General features: G+C 39.8%; 1 protein-coding gene across 1 annotated transcript in view; it reads right to left on the reverse strand.

The window, feature by feature from the left end:
* Positions 1-19,317, reverse strand: part of LOC135196942 (ADP-ribosylation factor GTPase-activating protein 2-like) — a 249,271-nt gene that overhangs the window by 39,226 nt on the left and 190,728 nt on the right. The window contains 1 exon segment of the mRNA XM_064223786.1: positions 8,610-8,774. Within this exon segment, the coding sequence (XP_064079856.1) occupies positions 8,610-8,774 (165 nt within the window).

Genomic DNA, 19,317 nt, shown 5'->3' on the forward strand with positions numbered 1-19,317 from the left:
TTACATGACAATACACCTATGCCTAATGGCATAATAAAGGAGTACAACACCGATCCCGATCACCCGATCCTAACCGTGGATTAGTACTAAGATTGAAAGGAGTTATCCCCAATCACCTTTCAAACCACCTTAAAATTCAACACCAAATTATTTTAAAATCCAAAACTAAACAAAAATTAAGGATCAGTCTTATCTCCTTTACCCAGCACTGTATCCGCTGATACATACGGACTCAGAGAGAAGCATCTCTCGTATGTTACCCTTACAACCTTTAAATAATGGGAGGCAAACACCGAGTTGCACCTCCAGTACGTCGCTGCTAAGATATTTTTCATCGACATGTTCTTGTTGAAAGATATCGATGTCGCAACTGCACGTACCTTGTGCGCTTTTACTCTCAAAGTTGCAAAGGATTCACTTTTGCATTTCATGTGTGCCTCAGTAATCACGTTTCTAACGAAAAAGGCTAAGGGTCCTTAACCGCACACCAGAGACTTTGATTGCAACCTTGCAGCTGCTTCTTCATCCGCAGGTAAAATTTTAAGGCTCTAACCGGACATAATGACCTCTCAAGTTCCCTTCCCACAAGTTGAGAAAGTCCTTTAACTTCAAAACTCCTGGGCCAAGGTCTCGAAGGATTCTCATTTTTTGCTAAAAATAAAGGCCGGAAAGATACCACTGCAGTCTCTCCTCTAAATCCCACTCTCGAGTCTAGAGCCTGCAACTCGCTGACTCTCTTGGCAGTAGCGACAGCCATTGGAAAAATGCATTTCCTTGTAATGTCTCTGAAGGATGCTTGATGAGGAGGCTCGAACTTCTCTGATGTGAGGTATTTCAGAACCACGTCTAGGTTCCAGCTAGGGGAAAGCGAAGCTTTTGATTTTGATGTTTCAAAAGAAGGTCTTTGTTTTCTTCTAAGTTCAGGCCCCTGTTCCTGAACACAGCAGATAGCATGCTTCTATACCCCTTTATCGTAGACACTGCCAATTGAGATTCTTCTCTCAGATATAGAAGAAAATCGGCAATATCGGTCACAGAGGTATCGGAGGAGGACAGCTTCTTCGCCTTACACCATCTACAGAAGACTTCCCACTTGAAGACTTCCCACTTCGATTGGTAGATCGGCATGGTAGAGGATCTTCGTGCTCTTGCAATTGCTCTTGCAGCCTTACGAGAAAAGCCTCTCGCTCTGACCAATCTTTCAATAGTCGAAAGGCAGTCAGGGCGAGAGTGTGGATGTTTTTGTGATACCTCTCGAAGTGGGGTTGTCTGAGCAGATCTGTCCTTTCGGGAAGAGATCTGGGGAAGTCCACCGTCCACTCCAGTACCTCTGTGAACCATTCTCGAGCGGGCCAAAAGGGAGCGATTAGTGTCATCCTCGTTCCTTCCGAGGACACGAACTTCCTTATCACTTCCCCCAGTATCTTGAACGGGGGAAAAGCGTACGCATCTATGCCCGACCAATCCATGAGAAGGGCATCGATTGCTATGGCTCTGGGATCCTCCCCTAACGAGCAGAAGTTCTCCATCCTTCTGGAGAGGAACGTCGCAAACAGGTCTATTTGAGGTTTCCCCCATAGAGACCACAGTTTCTGGCAGACTTCTGGATGAAGGGTCCATTCTGTAGGAAGGACCTGGTTCTTCCTGCTCAGTCTGTCTGCTCTTATATTCCTCCCTCCTTGAACGAATCTTGTTAGGAGTACTATTTTTCGTTCCTCCGCCCAGATTAATAGAGCTCTTGTTAACTCGTATAGGGAGAAAGAGTGCGTCCCCCCCTGCTTTCTGAAGTATGCCAGAGCCGTGGTGTTGTCCAAGTTGACCTGGACCACCACGCCTCTGACATCCTCTTCGAAATGCCTCAGAGCCAAATGAATGGCTAGAAGCTCATTCGCATTTATGTGCCAGGACATCTGTTCTCTCGTCCAGATGCCTGACACTTCCTTCGTCCCTAGTGTTGCTCCCCATCCTGTTTCCGAGGCGTCGGAGAACAACACTAGGCGAGAGTTCCGCAGAGACAAGGACGCTCCCTCGTTCTTTATCAGAGGGTTTAACCACCATCGCAAGTGGCTCTTGATATTTTGTTGCAGAGGAAAAGAATCTGGCAGTCCTCCTGTCTTCCTGTTCCACATTCTCCTCAGGTAGAACTGCAGAGGTATTATGTGCAGCCTCCCCAGAGAAACGAACTGCTCTAGCGACGAAAGGGCCCAGAAGACTGAGCCATTCCCTCGCTGAGCTTCGCTCTTTCTCTAGGAAGGCCTAGACCTTCTCCAATCCTCGAGCAATCCTATCTTGGGATGGAAATGCTCGAAAACCCCGAGAATCCATCCGAATCCCCAGATAGACTATGTCCTGGCTGGGGATCGTCTGAGATTTCTCGAGGTTCATGAGCAATCCGAGTGATTTCACTAGATCTAGAGTTGTTTCCAAGTCCTCCAAACACTGCTGTCTCGATCTCGCTCTTATGAGCCAGTCGTCCAAATAGAGTGATATTCTCACCCCCTTCAGATGTAGCCATCTTGCTACATTCCTCATCAATGCCGTAAACACTTGAGGAGCCGTCGAGAGGCCGAAGCACAAAGCCCTGAATTGGTAAATCCTGCCCTGCACCATGAATCGAAGATATTTTCTCGATGAAGGATGCAGGGGGACGTGAAAGTAAGCGTCCTGCAGGTCGAGGGAGACCATCCAATCTCCTGGACGCAGAGCCGCAAGGACCGAGTTGGAAGTCTCCATGGAGAACTTTGTCTTCTCCACGAAGCGGTTCAATGCGCTCACGTCCAGCAAAGGCCTCCACCCTCCCAAAGCTTTCAGCACTAAGAAAAGGCGATTGTAAAAGCCCCGGGAGTGAGGATCCTGCACTGTCTCGATGGCCTCCTTCTCCAACATTTGCTGTACCAGATATAACAGGGATTCCCTTTTTGCAGGATCTTTGTACCTCGCTGACAGCTCCCTCGGTGTCGTCGTCAATGGAGGTCTGTTCTGAAGGGGACGAGATATCCTTTCTTGAGTATTTCCAGAGACCAAGAATCTACTTGTCTCGAGGCGAAGGTTCTGAAAACTTCAGCAGCCTGGCCCCCACTGGTGCTTGGAGGACTGGTATCTCATTTGGTCTTCTTTGTTGCTCTAATGGAAGAAGACCTTCCTCTTCTTTCTGATCCTCTTTTCCTAGGGGCTCTGCCTGATGAGCTCCCTCGAAAGGGCGGCTGAGCACTTCTTGACTCCCTCTTCATGGCAGGAACAGCTGGTCTTGACTTCTTCGCTGATTGCACTAGCAAGTCCTGCGTTGCCTTCTCAGTCAGCGAGTGAGAAATATCCCTCACTAACTGAGAAGGTAAAAGCTGCTTCGAAAGAGGGGCGTATAAGAGAGACGCCCTCTGAACGGGAGAGACCGCTTTTGTCAAAACTGAGCTGAAGACAGCCCTCTTTTTGAGAATTCCTGCCCCGAAAAGGGATGCCACTTCTGCTGATCCATCTTGAACCGCCTTGTCCATACAGGCCAGTACGCTATGTAGGACTTCAGGTTCCAAGAAATCGGGGTCTTGCGTCTTCTTGGCCAAAGCCCCAAGGGACCAGTCTAAGAAGTTAAAAACTTACAAGACATGGAATACTCCCTTGAGGAGATGGTCCATTTCTGACATAGTCCAATTTGTTTTCGCAGATGGAAGCGCATGTCTTCTTGACGAGTCCACTAATGTAGAGAAGTCTGCGTCTGCAGAAGCAGGGAGAGCGAGTCCCATTGCTTCTCATGTGTTATACCAAATCCCTCTCCTTCCTGATAGTCTGGAAGGGGGACAGGTAAACACAGTCTTCCCCGTCTCCTCTTTGGATTTTAACCAATTCCCGAAGGCATGCAAAGCCCTCTTCATTGAGATGGTAGGTTGCACCTTCAAAAAAGAGGATGACTTTGAAGTCCTCGTACTTGAGAATAAAGACCGAGGAGAAGGAGGGGCAGCAGGACTCAGAGACTCTCCAAACTCTTTCAATAAGAGGGCTGCTAAGGTCTTATAGTCTGAAAGACCTGCCCCCTTATTTGCTTCCGAGTCTGACACATCTTCCATATCCTGTCCAGTCACATTAGGAGAAGAATGAGCAACCGGAGGAGGACTCCTAAGCAAGGTGAGGGGCTCTTAGCAGTACTGACTCTAACCTGACAAGGGCTACGGCCACCTGTGCGACATCTTGAGTCCCTGCCAGGAGAAGGCCGATCCTGCAATTTGCCCTTATTCACATTAAGACTGTCCTGATGGACGACGGCCACCTGTGCGACAACTAGCGTCCCTATCAGGAGAAGGTCTTGAATGCGCAAAACCTCTCACAGAATCAGCCACATCCTGACAAGGGCTACGGCCGCCTGTGCGACATCTCGAGCCCCTGTCAGGCGAAAACTGATCCTGCGAAAAGAGGAGCCTCCCGGTCAACTTCTAACTCCATGTCAGATGAAGCTGGAGATCCTGGTTCATGGCGCCTGGCACTTGGATGATGTATCATTCCTGGATGGTTTCTCGCGGCTGGTAGGCGCCTCAGGCGCCCGGCGCCTGGTAGGAGCCTCAGGCGCCTTTCTGTACTTATGAATATTGGTTGGATCCTCTCGCCTCGTAGGCATTTTGTGCCTGGCAGGCGCCTCGTCCGAGCTGTCAGAGACTTCTACTGGACGGGATTTTTTAACGGGAAGGAAGCAGTCCTTTCTCCGAGGAGGATCCTTCTTCAATACTCCAACCTACGAAGATATTTGCTGTTGCATTTCTTTTAGGATCTTCGTAGCAGCATCTTCTTTCTCCGTATCCGATCTAGGGGAAGGAGGATTTGATGAATAGATCTCTTTCCTCTTCTTTTCCGGTGGATAGTCTTCCAGAAAACTTTCTGAGCTAGAATCCAAAGCTGGCGAATTCCATGATCTTTTAGAAGGTCTCGACAGCTTGTCAGAACTTCATCCTTTCTTTGAAGAAGAATCGGATGACGAAAAACACTGTTTCAGGATGCCTTTCCAACGGCTATCCTTGGCAGTCTGGGACGCTACTACAGATCCTGCCGAGGGGACGCCTGACCGGTGGGGATTCTCTGAAACCTCCGTACGGCTTTCGAAATTCCTTCTCCTCTGGGCTTGGGAGCTTGGAAGAGGTCTAGACCTGGGAGCGAGACAGAGCCGATCAGACGCACCCTCCACTTCACTGGGAACACTTTCACTTTGCTTACCTTCTAAATCCTTCAATTTGCGTTCCATCTTCAAAAGGGAAGCCTTCAAATTTGCAATTTCCGATGCCGAACTTGCAGAATCTGATAATTGAGAAGGTAATGCTGTATGGGAGGAAGCAATTACATTAGAGATAGGTACTAGACTACTAACTGGCTCGTTAGAGACCGACCTACTCAGACTTTTGGAAGAGGCTTTTCTAGCCCTATCCCTTTCCAATTTTCTCAAATATGAGTTAAGAACCTTCCATTCCTCCTCATTTAAATTCTTACATTCAGCACATGTATTAGATTGTGAACATTCATTCCCTCTACATCTTTTACAAGTAGTGTGAGGGTCTACCGAAGCTTTCGGTAGTCTCACACTACAACTTTCATCCACACACACTCTGAACGAAAAACTAGTGTCAGACATTCTAGGAAAAATCCAAATCCAAATCCAAAAAACAGCCACAAAAGCGTATGCCAAGCCAGAGATCCAATACATCACCAAAAATATCAGTCTAGAAGATCAACAGCGATGAAACACGAAAGTCAAAGTCAGGAGGAACTAGCAACGATGTTACTAGAACCGGCGACAGAGAAAATCTGGTTCTAGAACGGTAATGGTTCCTATTCCTGCCACCCAGCGGCAGGGCGGTAGATCACCTGACCTACCTGTAGCGTGTGCCGCGAAATTCGAATTTCTGTCGGGGACAACGGAGTCTATACCTAAGTATATATCTGACAGGGAAGTTGAATGTATGAAATCTAGTGTTTATATTTAATTTCATTCTTCAATTTTATAATTTTATGTAATTCCTACACGAATTTTCAACCTTAGTGAACAAAAATAAATGGAAAAATATGAATTGAAATGGTCATTCATGGTCGGGTGGAACGCATTATTTGCTTTTTATAACATTCTTATGGGAAAATCCATTTAGGTTACAAATTTTTAGGTTACAAAGCAGGTTCTGGAACGGATTAAATTCGTAACCCAAGGTATTAACTGTACTGGGATTATCGATAAGGCGGCAGACCACTGTCGCCTCCGCCTCTTGGAGGGCCTACACATCGGGAAGGAAAGACCCAGCCTCAACACCACTCAAAAGCGACTTTGCTCCTCCCGATGGTGGCGCGTAGGGCGCCGCCTGCCAGCACCCCAGAGTCGATTGAACGGACCAATCAGGTGGCCCTATCTACCGGTAATGACCTTCCCAATACTACCCTCCGAGTCTCCAGTGTCCGCACACGAAGACCAGTGCGAGCATCTACCTCTGGAAGACTGCTTGGACTCAGGGACTTAATCCCCTGTTCAGCCAATGAAAACTCAGCTCTCACCAGACAGAGTACCCAAGATACGATAAATACCAGCGAACAACCCCAATCCAGTCAGTTCAAGCTCACCCTTCCTTGAAAATGAACCGAAGATACAGTTGGAAACACTGGAATTCCATTGCACCCTTAGACAACGTCCAGACTAAAATTTGTAAACTCTACGGCGACCATATGCCACTTTTAATTATCATATGAATAAATTAGTATTTTTAGAGGACATTTCCTTAACCAGAATATGAACATCGGCTAGCTATTAGCAAATATCAGCCCTGATGAGAAGAGAATAAGAAGAAGAATTGAAAAGACCATATATAAAATCAATTCCACTGAAGCTGCCATCCTCTTTAACAAAACATGTTTGAGAGAGGGTCTCCTACCTTCAAATAATAATAATAATAATAATAATAATAATAATAATAATAATAATAATAATAATAATAATAATAAACAAAAATGTAATTTCAAATGAAAATTCTTCCCTTTGTCTTTCTCTGTATCCATTCCCTTCTCTCAACTCCAGAGAAGCTCGAACTCAGGAAGCTGTCAAATACGTCAAGTATTGTGACAGGGGAGGGGAACTTTGCCATATAATGGCCACCGAATTTAATGGTTTGTATGCAATTCTCTCTCTCTCTCTCTCTCTCTCTCTCTTCCGTCTCTCTCTCTCTCCGCCGTCTCATCTTCTCTCTCTCTCTCTCTCTCTCGGTTAAAGTTTTATTTTGTGAAGTATCAAATAAATGAATTTTACCTAATAAAAAACGAATTTTTCAAAATATTAATAAGATTAACAAAAAAAAAAAAAAAAAGTGACTCCCAGTCTTTTTATCCACTTGGAGGAAGGAGGGCAGAGGAGTAAATGACAATTTGATATACGCATTGGCAGAGGGGAAGGAGTCGAAATCTAGGAGTTATTTCGTGTCTCTCTCTATCTCTCTCTCTCAGAAATAATTCATAATTTCACTCCTGATGGTCAGATATATGATGTTGCCATTCAATGGTCTCTCTCTCTCTCTCTCTCTCTCTCTCTCTCTCTCTCTCTCTCTCTCTCTGTTATTGGCTGTAGGTATATTTTTTTAATATGTTTAAGATAACTTTGAAATTATATTATCCCTTAAACGCCTAAGGGGTATAATAAAAATCGTCTCCCGTATGCCTAGGGGGTCTTGAAGTGAACGCCGAAGCGGAAAAAATATATTTTTCAAAAAATCACAGCGCTCTTAGTTTTAAAGATTAAGAGTTCATTTTTGGCTCCTTTTGTTTTTCATTGCCTGAAGTTTAGTATGCAACCATCAGAAATGAAAAAATATCATTATCACATATAAATAATGCGATATATGATAGCGCGAAAACAAAATTTCATATATAATTGTATTCAAATCACGCTGTGAGCAAAACGGTTGAAGCTAACGAGTTAATTTTTTGTTGTTGTATTGTACACTAAATTGTGATCATTTTGGTATATAACACATTGTAAAATGATCAAAGCAACACAAGAGAAAATATTATCACAAAATGATGCATGAATTCGTAACGTGCGTATGTAAAAAATTTTTTTTTTTAAATTCACCATAAATCTAAATATTGTTCTAAAGACTTCCAATTTGTTTCAAAATGAAGATAAATGATTGATTATTACTATACTGTAAGATTTTTAGCTTACAATTGCAGTTTTTGACCATTTCGGACAAGTTATAGTTGACCGAATGTCGAATTTTTTTATATATTTTTTTAAATGCAAATATTTAAAAAATGAGAAAAGCTACAATCTTACATTTTTTTGTATTCTACATGAAATTGCGCACATTTTCATATATAAAACTCTATGAAACGCCTGTTATGAAACAGAGCAAATATTCCGAGAATGCGACGTACGCATTTTGGAGATTTGCAGCGGAGAATCCGCGCGCGGAGGGAAGGAGTTTTTTTTTTTTTTTAAATTCACTATAAATCTAAATATTCTCTCTGGAGACATTTTTTCACAGCCACACACATGGAAAAATTTTTCTGAAATATGATTTCAAGCAATTGTGAGGGAATTACACATGATTTACATGATTTATGCAGTCTTATACATTTTTTTCTGAAAGGGTAATACTCACTTTGGAGGACCTGAGGAGAATCGTATGATAGTTTCAAAGTCATCATCAATGTCATCATCACGGAAGGTATTCTTGTTGTTATTGTTATTGTTACGAGAACTGGTAGAGAGCGGTTTTTCCTGATCAATAGTCTTCATTTCACCAAACATGCTGTGAGATGCACCACTGAAAGAGAAATTCCTTTGAATTAAAAAGAACAAAACTATTCTATTTAACTGTCAATAATACATCTGCCTTTAACTTATATACTTTGGAACAGAACTCACTTTGTGCTAGGTATGCTTCTTGAAAGTTGTTTTTTTTTTTTAGGAACAAGTACTTTCAAAATATTTCAATGGCCTATTACATACATAATATCCTAGTACAGTACCTGTTCTACAGTACGTATCAGTATTAAAAATTTTTTGATAGCATAACCACTGTTCATCCTCAAAGGAGTACCTCATAAGATGAACCAACCAATCTCAAAAGAATTCTCTTATAGTTGGTCTTGGCCAGTATAGTGCTAGTCGGCACAGTGACAGAATATACAGGACTCAGGACAAGAGGGTTCTAACCTGTCCTACAACAACTATGGTACCTCAGTTTTATTTTACTCTAGTCACACTGATGTGACAACAGCACATACTTCAGCTATCTTTCTCTTACACTTTGGTCTGACACAGAGCCTATGTGTCCCCAGTATTTGCTTCAGAAGTAGTGTTCGACATTGCATTTGTCCAATCATAACACCACGGAAGCTAAGTACATAGTTTTAAAACCCTATAGAAAGTTTGAGTTCTTTAAAATTCAATGGATAGGCTTACATTTGTCAAAACTGGGAGCCCGTAGGTCTCCTGCAAGGTGAAAAGTTAGGAGTAAATCACTAGGCTATGATGTAACTGCCATAACCCTTAGATTGCGTCAATATGCATTTGGAACTTTTCCCCTGGGTGAGTAAAATTTCATAAAAAAAGAAAATGATCCAATTGGCTTCATATACCTCTTGCTATAAGAACAGGACCTGTTTTTCAAATTTGACATTTTTTTAATGTGATTAAAGTCCTAAATAATACTATTTTTTCAGAAAAATGGTAAAATAAAAAAAATAAAAACTTTGAAGTGCATTATAATTCTTGACCCAGAGTTTTCTGGAGGGAGCTAAAACTAAAGAAAAGGCATGTGGATTGAATTTGCAACCATTTCTTGATAAATAACTCTATACTAAAACTATTTTTTCTTTTGTGAAATAGTTACCCATTTACGTATTGCTTTTATGAGATTTTGTAGTGTTGCAAGAAAGACTGGAGAAGAATTTGCAATATAGCTTTTATTTTATGCAGTTCAATTTTTATTAAGAAAATAACAGGAGAGGACCTCATATATGATATAGACACCAGAATGAAATTGAAAAGTACTTAGAGCATTATACAGTAGTACCTCGTACTTTGAACTTAATCCATTCCAGAAGGCTGTTCGAAGTACGATTTGTTCAAAATATGAAACAAATACCCCCATAAGAAATAATGGGAATCAGGATAATTTGTTCCAGCCAACCCAAAAAGTCCCCCTTTTCACATTTTTTCTAATATTAATGTGTTCAAAAGTTAAAATAAGACTGTAAAGTAATGAAACAGTACGTTATATGAAGTAAAATTTTCGAAATTTTATTTATTCTGTGTACGATTTACGAACTGTTTGGTAAAAATGGCACCAGCCGGCTGGGGGATAGAGGGAGGAGAGACAGGAACCCTTTGAGGAAACGAAATTGGTTGCAATATGTAAAGGTTGATAATAAAATCAACTTTATTAAAATCAACCTTATTCGCATGTTACGTACAAGGATAATCAAAGTAGTAATCAATAGTGTGCGTGTGTCCGATTGTGTGTCAGAGAGAGAGAGAGAGAGAGAGAGTGAGAGTAATCAGCGTGTTTACACTTGGATCTTAAGTACATGAAGGAGATTAATTATGCTACAATGCATGGACTTACTTTTGGCAAACGGCAGACTACTAAAATAAACACGAGAATTTTGCAAACAAATAAGTAATAAGTCAAGAATGCAAGAAAAGGAATGAGATAAAATAACTTCTCACAAGGAATTTTTTTTACAGAGCTTAGTTATTTTTACATAGTAAAAATTCATAAAAAGCAATTGTCACAAGATAGGTATTTTACCGTAACAAAAATAAAAAGTGATTTGGGTAGATCGAGTGCTTCTCTCTCTCTCTCTCTCTCTCTCTCTCTCTCTCTCTCTCTCTCTCTCTCTCTCTCTCTCTCTCTCTCTCTCTCTCAGCGCACTGAACACTGACTCGAGCAAGCTTTTTTTTTCTTTTTCTTTTTACTGTATTGCATATCATTTTCACGTTTTATCATAATGTTAAATTTATTGTGAAATAATATTTTTTTATGTGAATTGGTACTGCTTTTACGTACATATAGTAAAGATTTTACTGTCTCTTCTCTCCTCAACAACACCATGACGCACGACAACTTAAAATAATTCATTCATTCATCATTCCTCAAAAATATAAACGCTCCCTCCCTCTACCTCAAGTAAGCTATGTATCACCGCAATGACGAATGATTTTGTTAATCATTTATGCTAAATTTTATTGTGAAAAGCTTTGTTCTTTTATTTATTATTTTGTTAATACTGTTCAATTAGACCATCTCACTCAGCACACAGAACACTGGCTCAATTAAGACCTTTTTTTATTTTTTTTTGTATTCATATTTTATCATTATATTAAATTTATTGGGAAATTCCCTTTAGTATGTGAATTGTTATTGCTTTTACATACATACAATAATATTTTAACTCGCTCTTCTCCTCTCTCCTCGACATATCAACGCTCCGTTGTTCAGTCGCAAATGAGCTGGGCGTGAAGTCACCGCAGTTACGTACGATTTTATACTTTTGTGCTAAATGTAATACTGAAAGCAAAATTTTATATTAAATGCTTTATACTTTTATTTATTTTGTCGAATATGATTATCGTTAATACAGTTTAACTTGTAAGGCCCAGTGGGTCATCAAATACAAGTATAAACTTGATAATCAGCCAGTTCGACGTACGAGCATTTGTTCGACAACTGATACAAAATTTTCTCGAAAATTTTGTTCAAATTTTCTCAAAAACTTTGTTTGAAAAACGGAAAGTTTGACATAAAGGTTTGACAAACAAGGTACCACTGTATATGAAAACAACTCTTTTCTTATTATACTTTCATCTATAAGAATCATGTACAAATAATTCTAATAGATGGGTATTTTCATTTGGAAAACTCTTAAAACAAAACCTCAGCTAACCACTATTTTTGCATAGCTTTTTACATTCGCATGTCTTTTTGTACTTGTTTACATTTGGTATATTTTGAAGCATGGAAAAATACACAAAGTTGTTTGTCTTCTTTTGCACTGCCCTTTTTTCTTCAAGCAGCAGTCAGTACTTCTTATACTGCAAACAATACAATCAGGTTTGTGGTTTTTTTGTCTACAAAACGAGCAATGAAATGCCTGCCTGTGAGTCTGCTTGAAAATGGTTTGTTTGTGTGGTGTTTTTACATTGCTTGATAATGGTGATTCCAGTCTCCTCATTACAATCAGTGCCTTTTTGAATAACCTTCCAACAATCCATTTACTACTTGTTCTCTGAATTTCCTCTTGACTTAGATTTTTATTAGGATTTTGGATACCATAAGCTATTTTTGCATCCATGAAGGCCACGTCTATAACAAAATGCTATATAACCTGATACTATTTCTTCTTTCTCCGACTAAAATTATAAGTTGAACAGATGGTTTACATACAATTCTATCACTTTTTTTTTTTTCATTTTATTGTTACCCCTGTCACACCTGAACCTCCAACAGTTGACAACATGTTCACTTTGCCTGTGTCCTGCCATGTTGCTGCTACCATTGTATTTTCATTATTTGTCCATATTACTGGAAGTTCTTTTTTCATTTTAGCTCTTCCCATTTCCTTTGGCAGACCCTTTCTATTTACATGAACAGTGCCACAAGCACCCACACCTCTCTCCCTTACCTTACTAAAAAGCTCTACACGAGTGTAAAAGTTATCCACAACGAGTATATGGCCTTTATTTTCTAACTTTTTAAGTAATGTTAAGGTAACCTTGGTACCCAACCCACCTTCACTAGGGTGTTGATTAACTGTTTCTTTACCTGTGTATAAATTGAAATTATAAGGTGTCCAGTTTTGGCATCACAAATGGTATGAAAAACTAAGCTAACCTACACAGCAAGCATAGGTTACATAGCTGTGTGAGTGATACAAAAACAAATAAGACAAACATTATCTTACATAAAAATATAAAACTAAAGCAGAAAACCAAAAGTATTCTAACCTACACAACCGTGCATGTGAAAGCAAAAGCAAGACAGGAAATGCAAGAAAAAATAATAATGACTGGTGTTATGAGTTTAGTTTGCATTGCTCAGTCAGTACTAACTTTTCAACACTTTCCAAATAAACTGGCTAAATCAATCAGTACTCATTTTTCATTTCCCAGACAACGTCCACGAAGCCCAGCCCTCTAAAATGCATTTTTATTTATTTCCAAGCAAAATCCATGAATCCTAGCCTACCTAAAAAAAAACTCTAGCAAGTATGTCTCAACTTGGAAAATCCCCCTCTCTCTTTCTCTTTTTACTTCTTCCTCTGTTTCTCTATTTATATATATTATATAGATTTACATATACAGGCAGTCCCCATCTTACGACGGGTTTGGCTTACAACATCCCGAGGTTACAACGCTTTTCAACTATATTTATCAGAAATTATTTCCAGGTTTACAACGCATGTTCCAGAAGAAATATGACTCCAAAAATGCAAAATAATCAATATTTGGAGTTTTTTTTTATGAAAAATGCAAATGAAAATGCAGTTTACGTATATACTTTTTAATGCACCCAAAGCATTAAAAGTAAGGTTTTCTTAAATTTTTGACAATGTTCCGGCTTACAACAAATTTTGGCTTACAACGCTCTCAAGAACGGAACCCCCATCGTAACCCAGGGACTAGATAAGTATATGTCTTTATATAGCCAGTAGATAAGTACTATATATCTTTATATAGCCTAACATAAACACACATAAATAAATTACCGATTCATATATTTGTGTATATCTACAATCAATTAAAAGGCTCAAAATTTAAATGGCCAGTTAAAGGGCCCAACAATAACACTGAGAATCTGGCCAATATATCTGATTCATTTTACTATTACATAAGCTTGTGGTTACTTAACAAAACATTACTTTCAACCAGCATTGATTCATAACACAAAAAATGCACTAATATGTAAAAAATACAAATTTTTGAAGAATAAACAAACAAGATACAAGTCATCTCTTGCCCAGCTTGGCATAAACATTGAGTTTTGCTATTGTCATGTTTCGGGATGCCACCAATAGATGGTGCTAGATAATGCCATCAGGTTTTCTATGATTGTAAATCAAAGAAAATGGATTAGAAATTTTAAGGGTAAACATTTTTCTATGGTGGTCAACCCGCGTTGACACTCGCCCTTCCAATACAATTGTCTGTCGTCGCTCAGGGGTAACAGCCGCACTCTAAGGGTTAACCAGTAATTGGCACCAAGATCTGATTATCAGCGCCAAAACATCATAAATTGCCGAGTTTTGGTTAATGGCAATTTTTGCTAGTCATCAAGCTCATCGGAACAGAACCCACACCGATCAACAGGGGCTGCCTCTATATATCCTTTGTAATATTCTATAATCAAACTTGTCTATATATTTCGCTATACAGTGGACCCCACCCCCATTCGTGTTCTCAAGATTAACTCACATATTTGTGGATTTCTCTATGAACCATATCCAGCCATTATTTGTAGGAAATGTGTATTCACAGTATTTTTCTATGAGAAATATCCACAAATTACTCTATTTTCATATTAATTTCATGATTAAATGTACTTTTTATAACAAAACTATTTAAAAAAACCAGATACAGTGGTCCCCCCGTATTCACAAGGGATGCGTACCAGACAACTCCCCCCATGAATATTAGACCCCGTGAATAGTTGGAACCCCTAAAAAATGTTTAAAACCACCTATTTTGTTAGTTAAAACTCAAGAAAAACCCACTAAAAATTTTTACACCTGGTATTTTTAAGTTTTTTCACAAAGTGCATTTTATGATAAAAAAATAAAATAAAAAAATAAAAAAATAAAAGGAATTTGTGGATATTTCCCAGAGATAAATACTGCAAACATGCGAATTTTCCGCGAATGTGAGAGTCTGGGAATCTGGAGAATGCGAATATTGGGTCCACTTTATATTCATTTTTTAGTTTTTTTCTTTTTCTAAACGTTTGAACTAACAAAATAGGTAGTTTCTTAGCGTTTTTATATGGGGTTCCAAGTATTTGCGGATTCCAGCTATTTGCTCGGGGGGGGGGGGGGGGGGGGGGGGTGGGGGGGGGGGGGGGGGGGGGGGGGGGGGGGGGGGGGGGGGGGGGGGGGGGGGGAGGTGAGGGGGGGGGGGGGGGGGGGGGGGGAGGGGAGATGCATCCCCAACGAATAAGGGGGGTCCACCGTAATTTAGAAGTTCCCCAGTTATTTTTTATGTCAGGGTTCTCTTAGTATTAAAGGGAATACACTCATGCAGATCTATTCCTAATGGGTATATTACTCCACCAATAGTGACATCACAGGTGTTGAGGAAAACTGTCATGATGTTTGCCATTTTCCTAAGGGAATACAAAAGTACTTTTTGTAATTGTGAGCTATGCCACACAATAAAACATTTTTGAGATACTAAATTTATATAAATTTGGTACAGCAATTCCAATAATTAATTACTTTAATTATGTGCCAACTAACCTTTACCTGCTGCTTGGAAACAGACCGATTCTTCAAAAGTTATGAAATGTATAGAAAATACATTGTAGGGGTATCATTTTAGTTTTGTCTTGATTGAGTTTAGATGCATTTATAAGTAAATCCTTTAAGACAATGTTACTATAGCAATTGTGAATTAACATTTTGATACATCATTATTATTTCAATATGGGTATGACCCATTGAACATGTTACCTACCATCATATTAAGGACAGGTGCTTTTGGCCATGTATTATAATCATTGTTATTACTATTATTATGCAAAAGATGAACGCTATGCATATGGAACAAGCCCAGAGGGGCTATTGACTTGAAATTCAAGCTTCCAAAAAATATGGTGTTTATTTGAAAGAGGCAACAGAAGGTAATGGGAAATACAGAAAGAGATCAGTAATTAGGAAAACAAACTAACATGCGTAATTCGTTCGTTCTATACGATTTCGTTTATTAACGTAAATTCGTTAGTGATTTCGTTGTAGTACTCTTTATCGTGTTGTGTGAGAACTTTATTACATACGTATACGTACTACATAACTTAATTATGTACAGTATATATGTAGTCATGGGTCCCAAGAAAATTGAAGTAGGAAAGAAGATAATTTAAAAGTATGAAGCAGGCATGTGATTGAGTGTGATCGCCAGGGAATATGGCCGAAATCTGTCGACAATAGGCACCATCCTTAAGTAGAAGGATGCCATCAAAGCAGCTACACCTTCCAAGGGCGTGACTATTTTGTCTAGCAAGAGGAGCCACGTGCGCGACGAGATGGAACGGCTGCTGCTTGTCTGGATTAAAGACAAAGAAATCGCTGGCGATACGATAACCGAGATGGCAATCTGCCACAAGGCCAGCGCTATTTTCGGCGATTTGATTGCCCAGGCCAAAGACGACGAAGAAGGGACATCGACGCCAACCCCAGAGTTCAAGGCTTCTCATGGGTGGTTCGAAAAATTCCGTAAACGGACTGGCATCCATTTGGTGGTGCGTCATGGGGAGGCGGCCAGCTCGGACACGAAAGCGGCCGAAGCTTTTATTAAGACGTTCAACGAGATGACAATCAAGGAAGGCTACAGGTCTCAGCAAGTCTTCAACTGTGATGAGACTAGCCTTTTTTGGAAAAAAATGCCTCGTCGGACGTACATCACGCAGGAAGAGAAGCTACCCAGGCATAAGCCTATGAAAGACAGGCTTACGCTCGCACTTTGTTCGAACATCAGTGGAGATTGCAAGGTGAAGCCCCTACTTGTCTATCATTCGGAGACTCCTCGAGGCTTCACGGCCCACAAACTGCTAAAGGAGAAGCTTCAGGTGATGTGAAGGGCTAATGCGAAAGCTTGGGTAATGAGACTTTTGTTCATGGAGTGGGTAAATCTGTGTTTCAGCCCGACAATGAAGAAATTCTTGGAAGAGATGCGCCTCTCTGAAATGTTTGCTGTTGTTGGACAATGCCCCTGCTCACTCTCCTGGCCTCGAGGAAGATATCCTAGCGGAGTATTCCTTCATCAAGGTTCTTTATCTTCCACCCAACACCACCCCTCTCCTCCAGCCCATGGACCAGCAAGTGATATCGAACTTCAAGAAGCTGTATACAAAACATCTTTTCAAGAGATGTTTTGACATCACCGATACCACAAACCTCACCTTGCGTGAATTTTGGAAGGAGCATTTCGATGTTGTGATATGCATCCGACTCATCGATCAAGCTTGGCAGGAGGTTTCGAGGCGAACCTTGAATTCTTCGTGGAGGAAACTCTGGCCTGATGCCGTATCCGCCAGAGACTTCGAGGGATTTGACGTGGGCCAAGCTCATGCTGCAGATTCAGGAACAGTTGACGATCCTGAAACTGTTTCGCAACCAGATCTTGACAAGATCGTTGCACTCGGCAAGTCCATGGGGTGGGGCTGGTCATCGACGGGAGGACGACATCAATGACCTTCTCGAGAGACACCAAGAGGAGCTTACGATGGATGACCTGAAGGAGTTGGAGGCCATGCAACATAACGTCGTTCAAGAAGAGTTCTCTAGCAGCGGCGAGGAGGAGGAGGACGACCCTATGACAACGGCAGAAATTAAGGATGCTCTAGCTGCTTTTCATAAGGTGCAATCATTTGTAGAAAAGACACACCCCGAAAAGGCTTACACAGGTCGTATGCTTGCGCAGTTCGATGACGTTTGCCGAGCGTTTCAAGAGCATTTGAAAAGCAGCAGAAGCAATCTTCCTTGGATAGTTATTTTTTAAAGAGGCCTTTAGTAGGAGTAAGCAAAAAGGAAGATCCAATTGATACTATGAAAAAAACAGAAAGTTGAAAGTGGTGAAGAAATTGAAATTTTGTAAAAAATATGTACAAAAAAAAAAATTATAATAATAATTTTAAGTTTTTTGTAAAGTTAAGTGTTACAGTTTTCTTAATGTGTTTCGTAAAGTTTAGTTTATGTTTCCTGACATTTTTTAATGTGTTTCTAAAGTTAAGTGTACGTACTATAAGAAGTTTTCTGCCGTTTGTCCTCCTCTGTCGCCACTTTCGGAGATAGCCTCACTCGAATGGTAAGGTTCCACATTTTACTACATACGTACGTATGTACGTACAGTATTTCTTGTATACCATGTACTATACTAATACACTTTATTTACAGGTACATATATATTAGTACTAGTATGTACTAAGTTAGGTGTTGAATGGTCCAAATTGTTGTAGTATTTCATTGTTTATTGGTCAATTTAGCTTTATTATAAAATTTACTAGGGTGTTTTTGTAGGGCTTGGAACGGATTAGGCATTTTACATGTAAAATGCGGTTCAAGATACGAAAAGTTCATGATACGAAGGCCGCCTCGAAACGGAGTAATTTCGTAAGTCGAAGTACCACTATATAGCAGAAAAACAATTTTAGAGAACCATTACCCTCTCCACAATGCACTAGCCTTCTGTTCATTCACTTTTTTTAAAGCAATCAATTATGTGATGACAGAATCTCAGAACTTTATAGTGACTGGAAATGGACAGGTAACCCTTTCAATGTGGTGTGTGTCACCCCCCCCCGAAAATTGTTGCATGAGGCGTATATGTACTACGTAGCTGCAAAAGACTGTAAGACTGTTTTTGTCCACTTTACAAAAAAAAAAATAAATAAATAAAATAAAATAAAAAAAACATTCTTCCTCATGCAGCTGACATATTTGCTCTTCTACTGATGCCATCTGAGTTGGAAATAAGCAACTGACAACTAACCTCCTTCCAAAAATCCAGCAGGTTATTATCATTTTCACATAATGAAAGATGGAATTATAATATAACTATCTTTTATGATAGACAAAATGATTCCTTTCCCACATAAGACAAAAATATTTTTTATGATTTATTATTGTATGTAAAACCTGCCAAACAGCAGGCTGTAGCAGTTTTTCAATGAAATGTAAATTAAAATATTTTTATATAATTAGGATGCAATATCACAATACTGTATGTACATAGTATTTGATATACAGAGCAATAATTACTTGCAATTCTACATAATTCTTGGCAATGGAATTTCAATTATGAGAGCAAGAGTTTTGTTCACTTTCGTCAGCTGATCGCTGGCCTTTTTAACTTTCCCTCAAACTCTAACTTTCTCATAAGAATTCTATATATTTTTCATCATTTTAATGTTATGTAAAAATTAAACCCATGCCATATAAAAACCATACTTTGGTAGGGTTAAGGGTTAACATATTTATCAACAATGTAGCATTCCTGCCGAAAGGGAAGGTTTGTTTACATTTGTTAACCATAGTAAAGCTAAAGCTACCTATCAATTAACAAGCTTTGTTTTTTTGATGAAATTTGAAGTA

Source organism: Macrobrachium nipponense, chromosome 18 (assembly GCF_015104395.2).
Source record: "Macrobrachium nipponense isolate FS-2020 chromosome 18, ASM1510439v2, whole genome shotgun sequence".
In the NCBI taxonomy this organism is placed as follows: Eukaryota; Metazoa; Arthropoda; class Malacostraca; order Decapoda; family Palaemonidae; genus Macrobrachium; species Macrobrachium nipponense.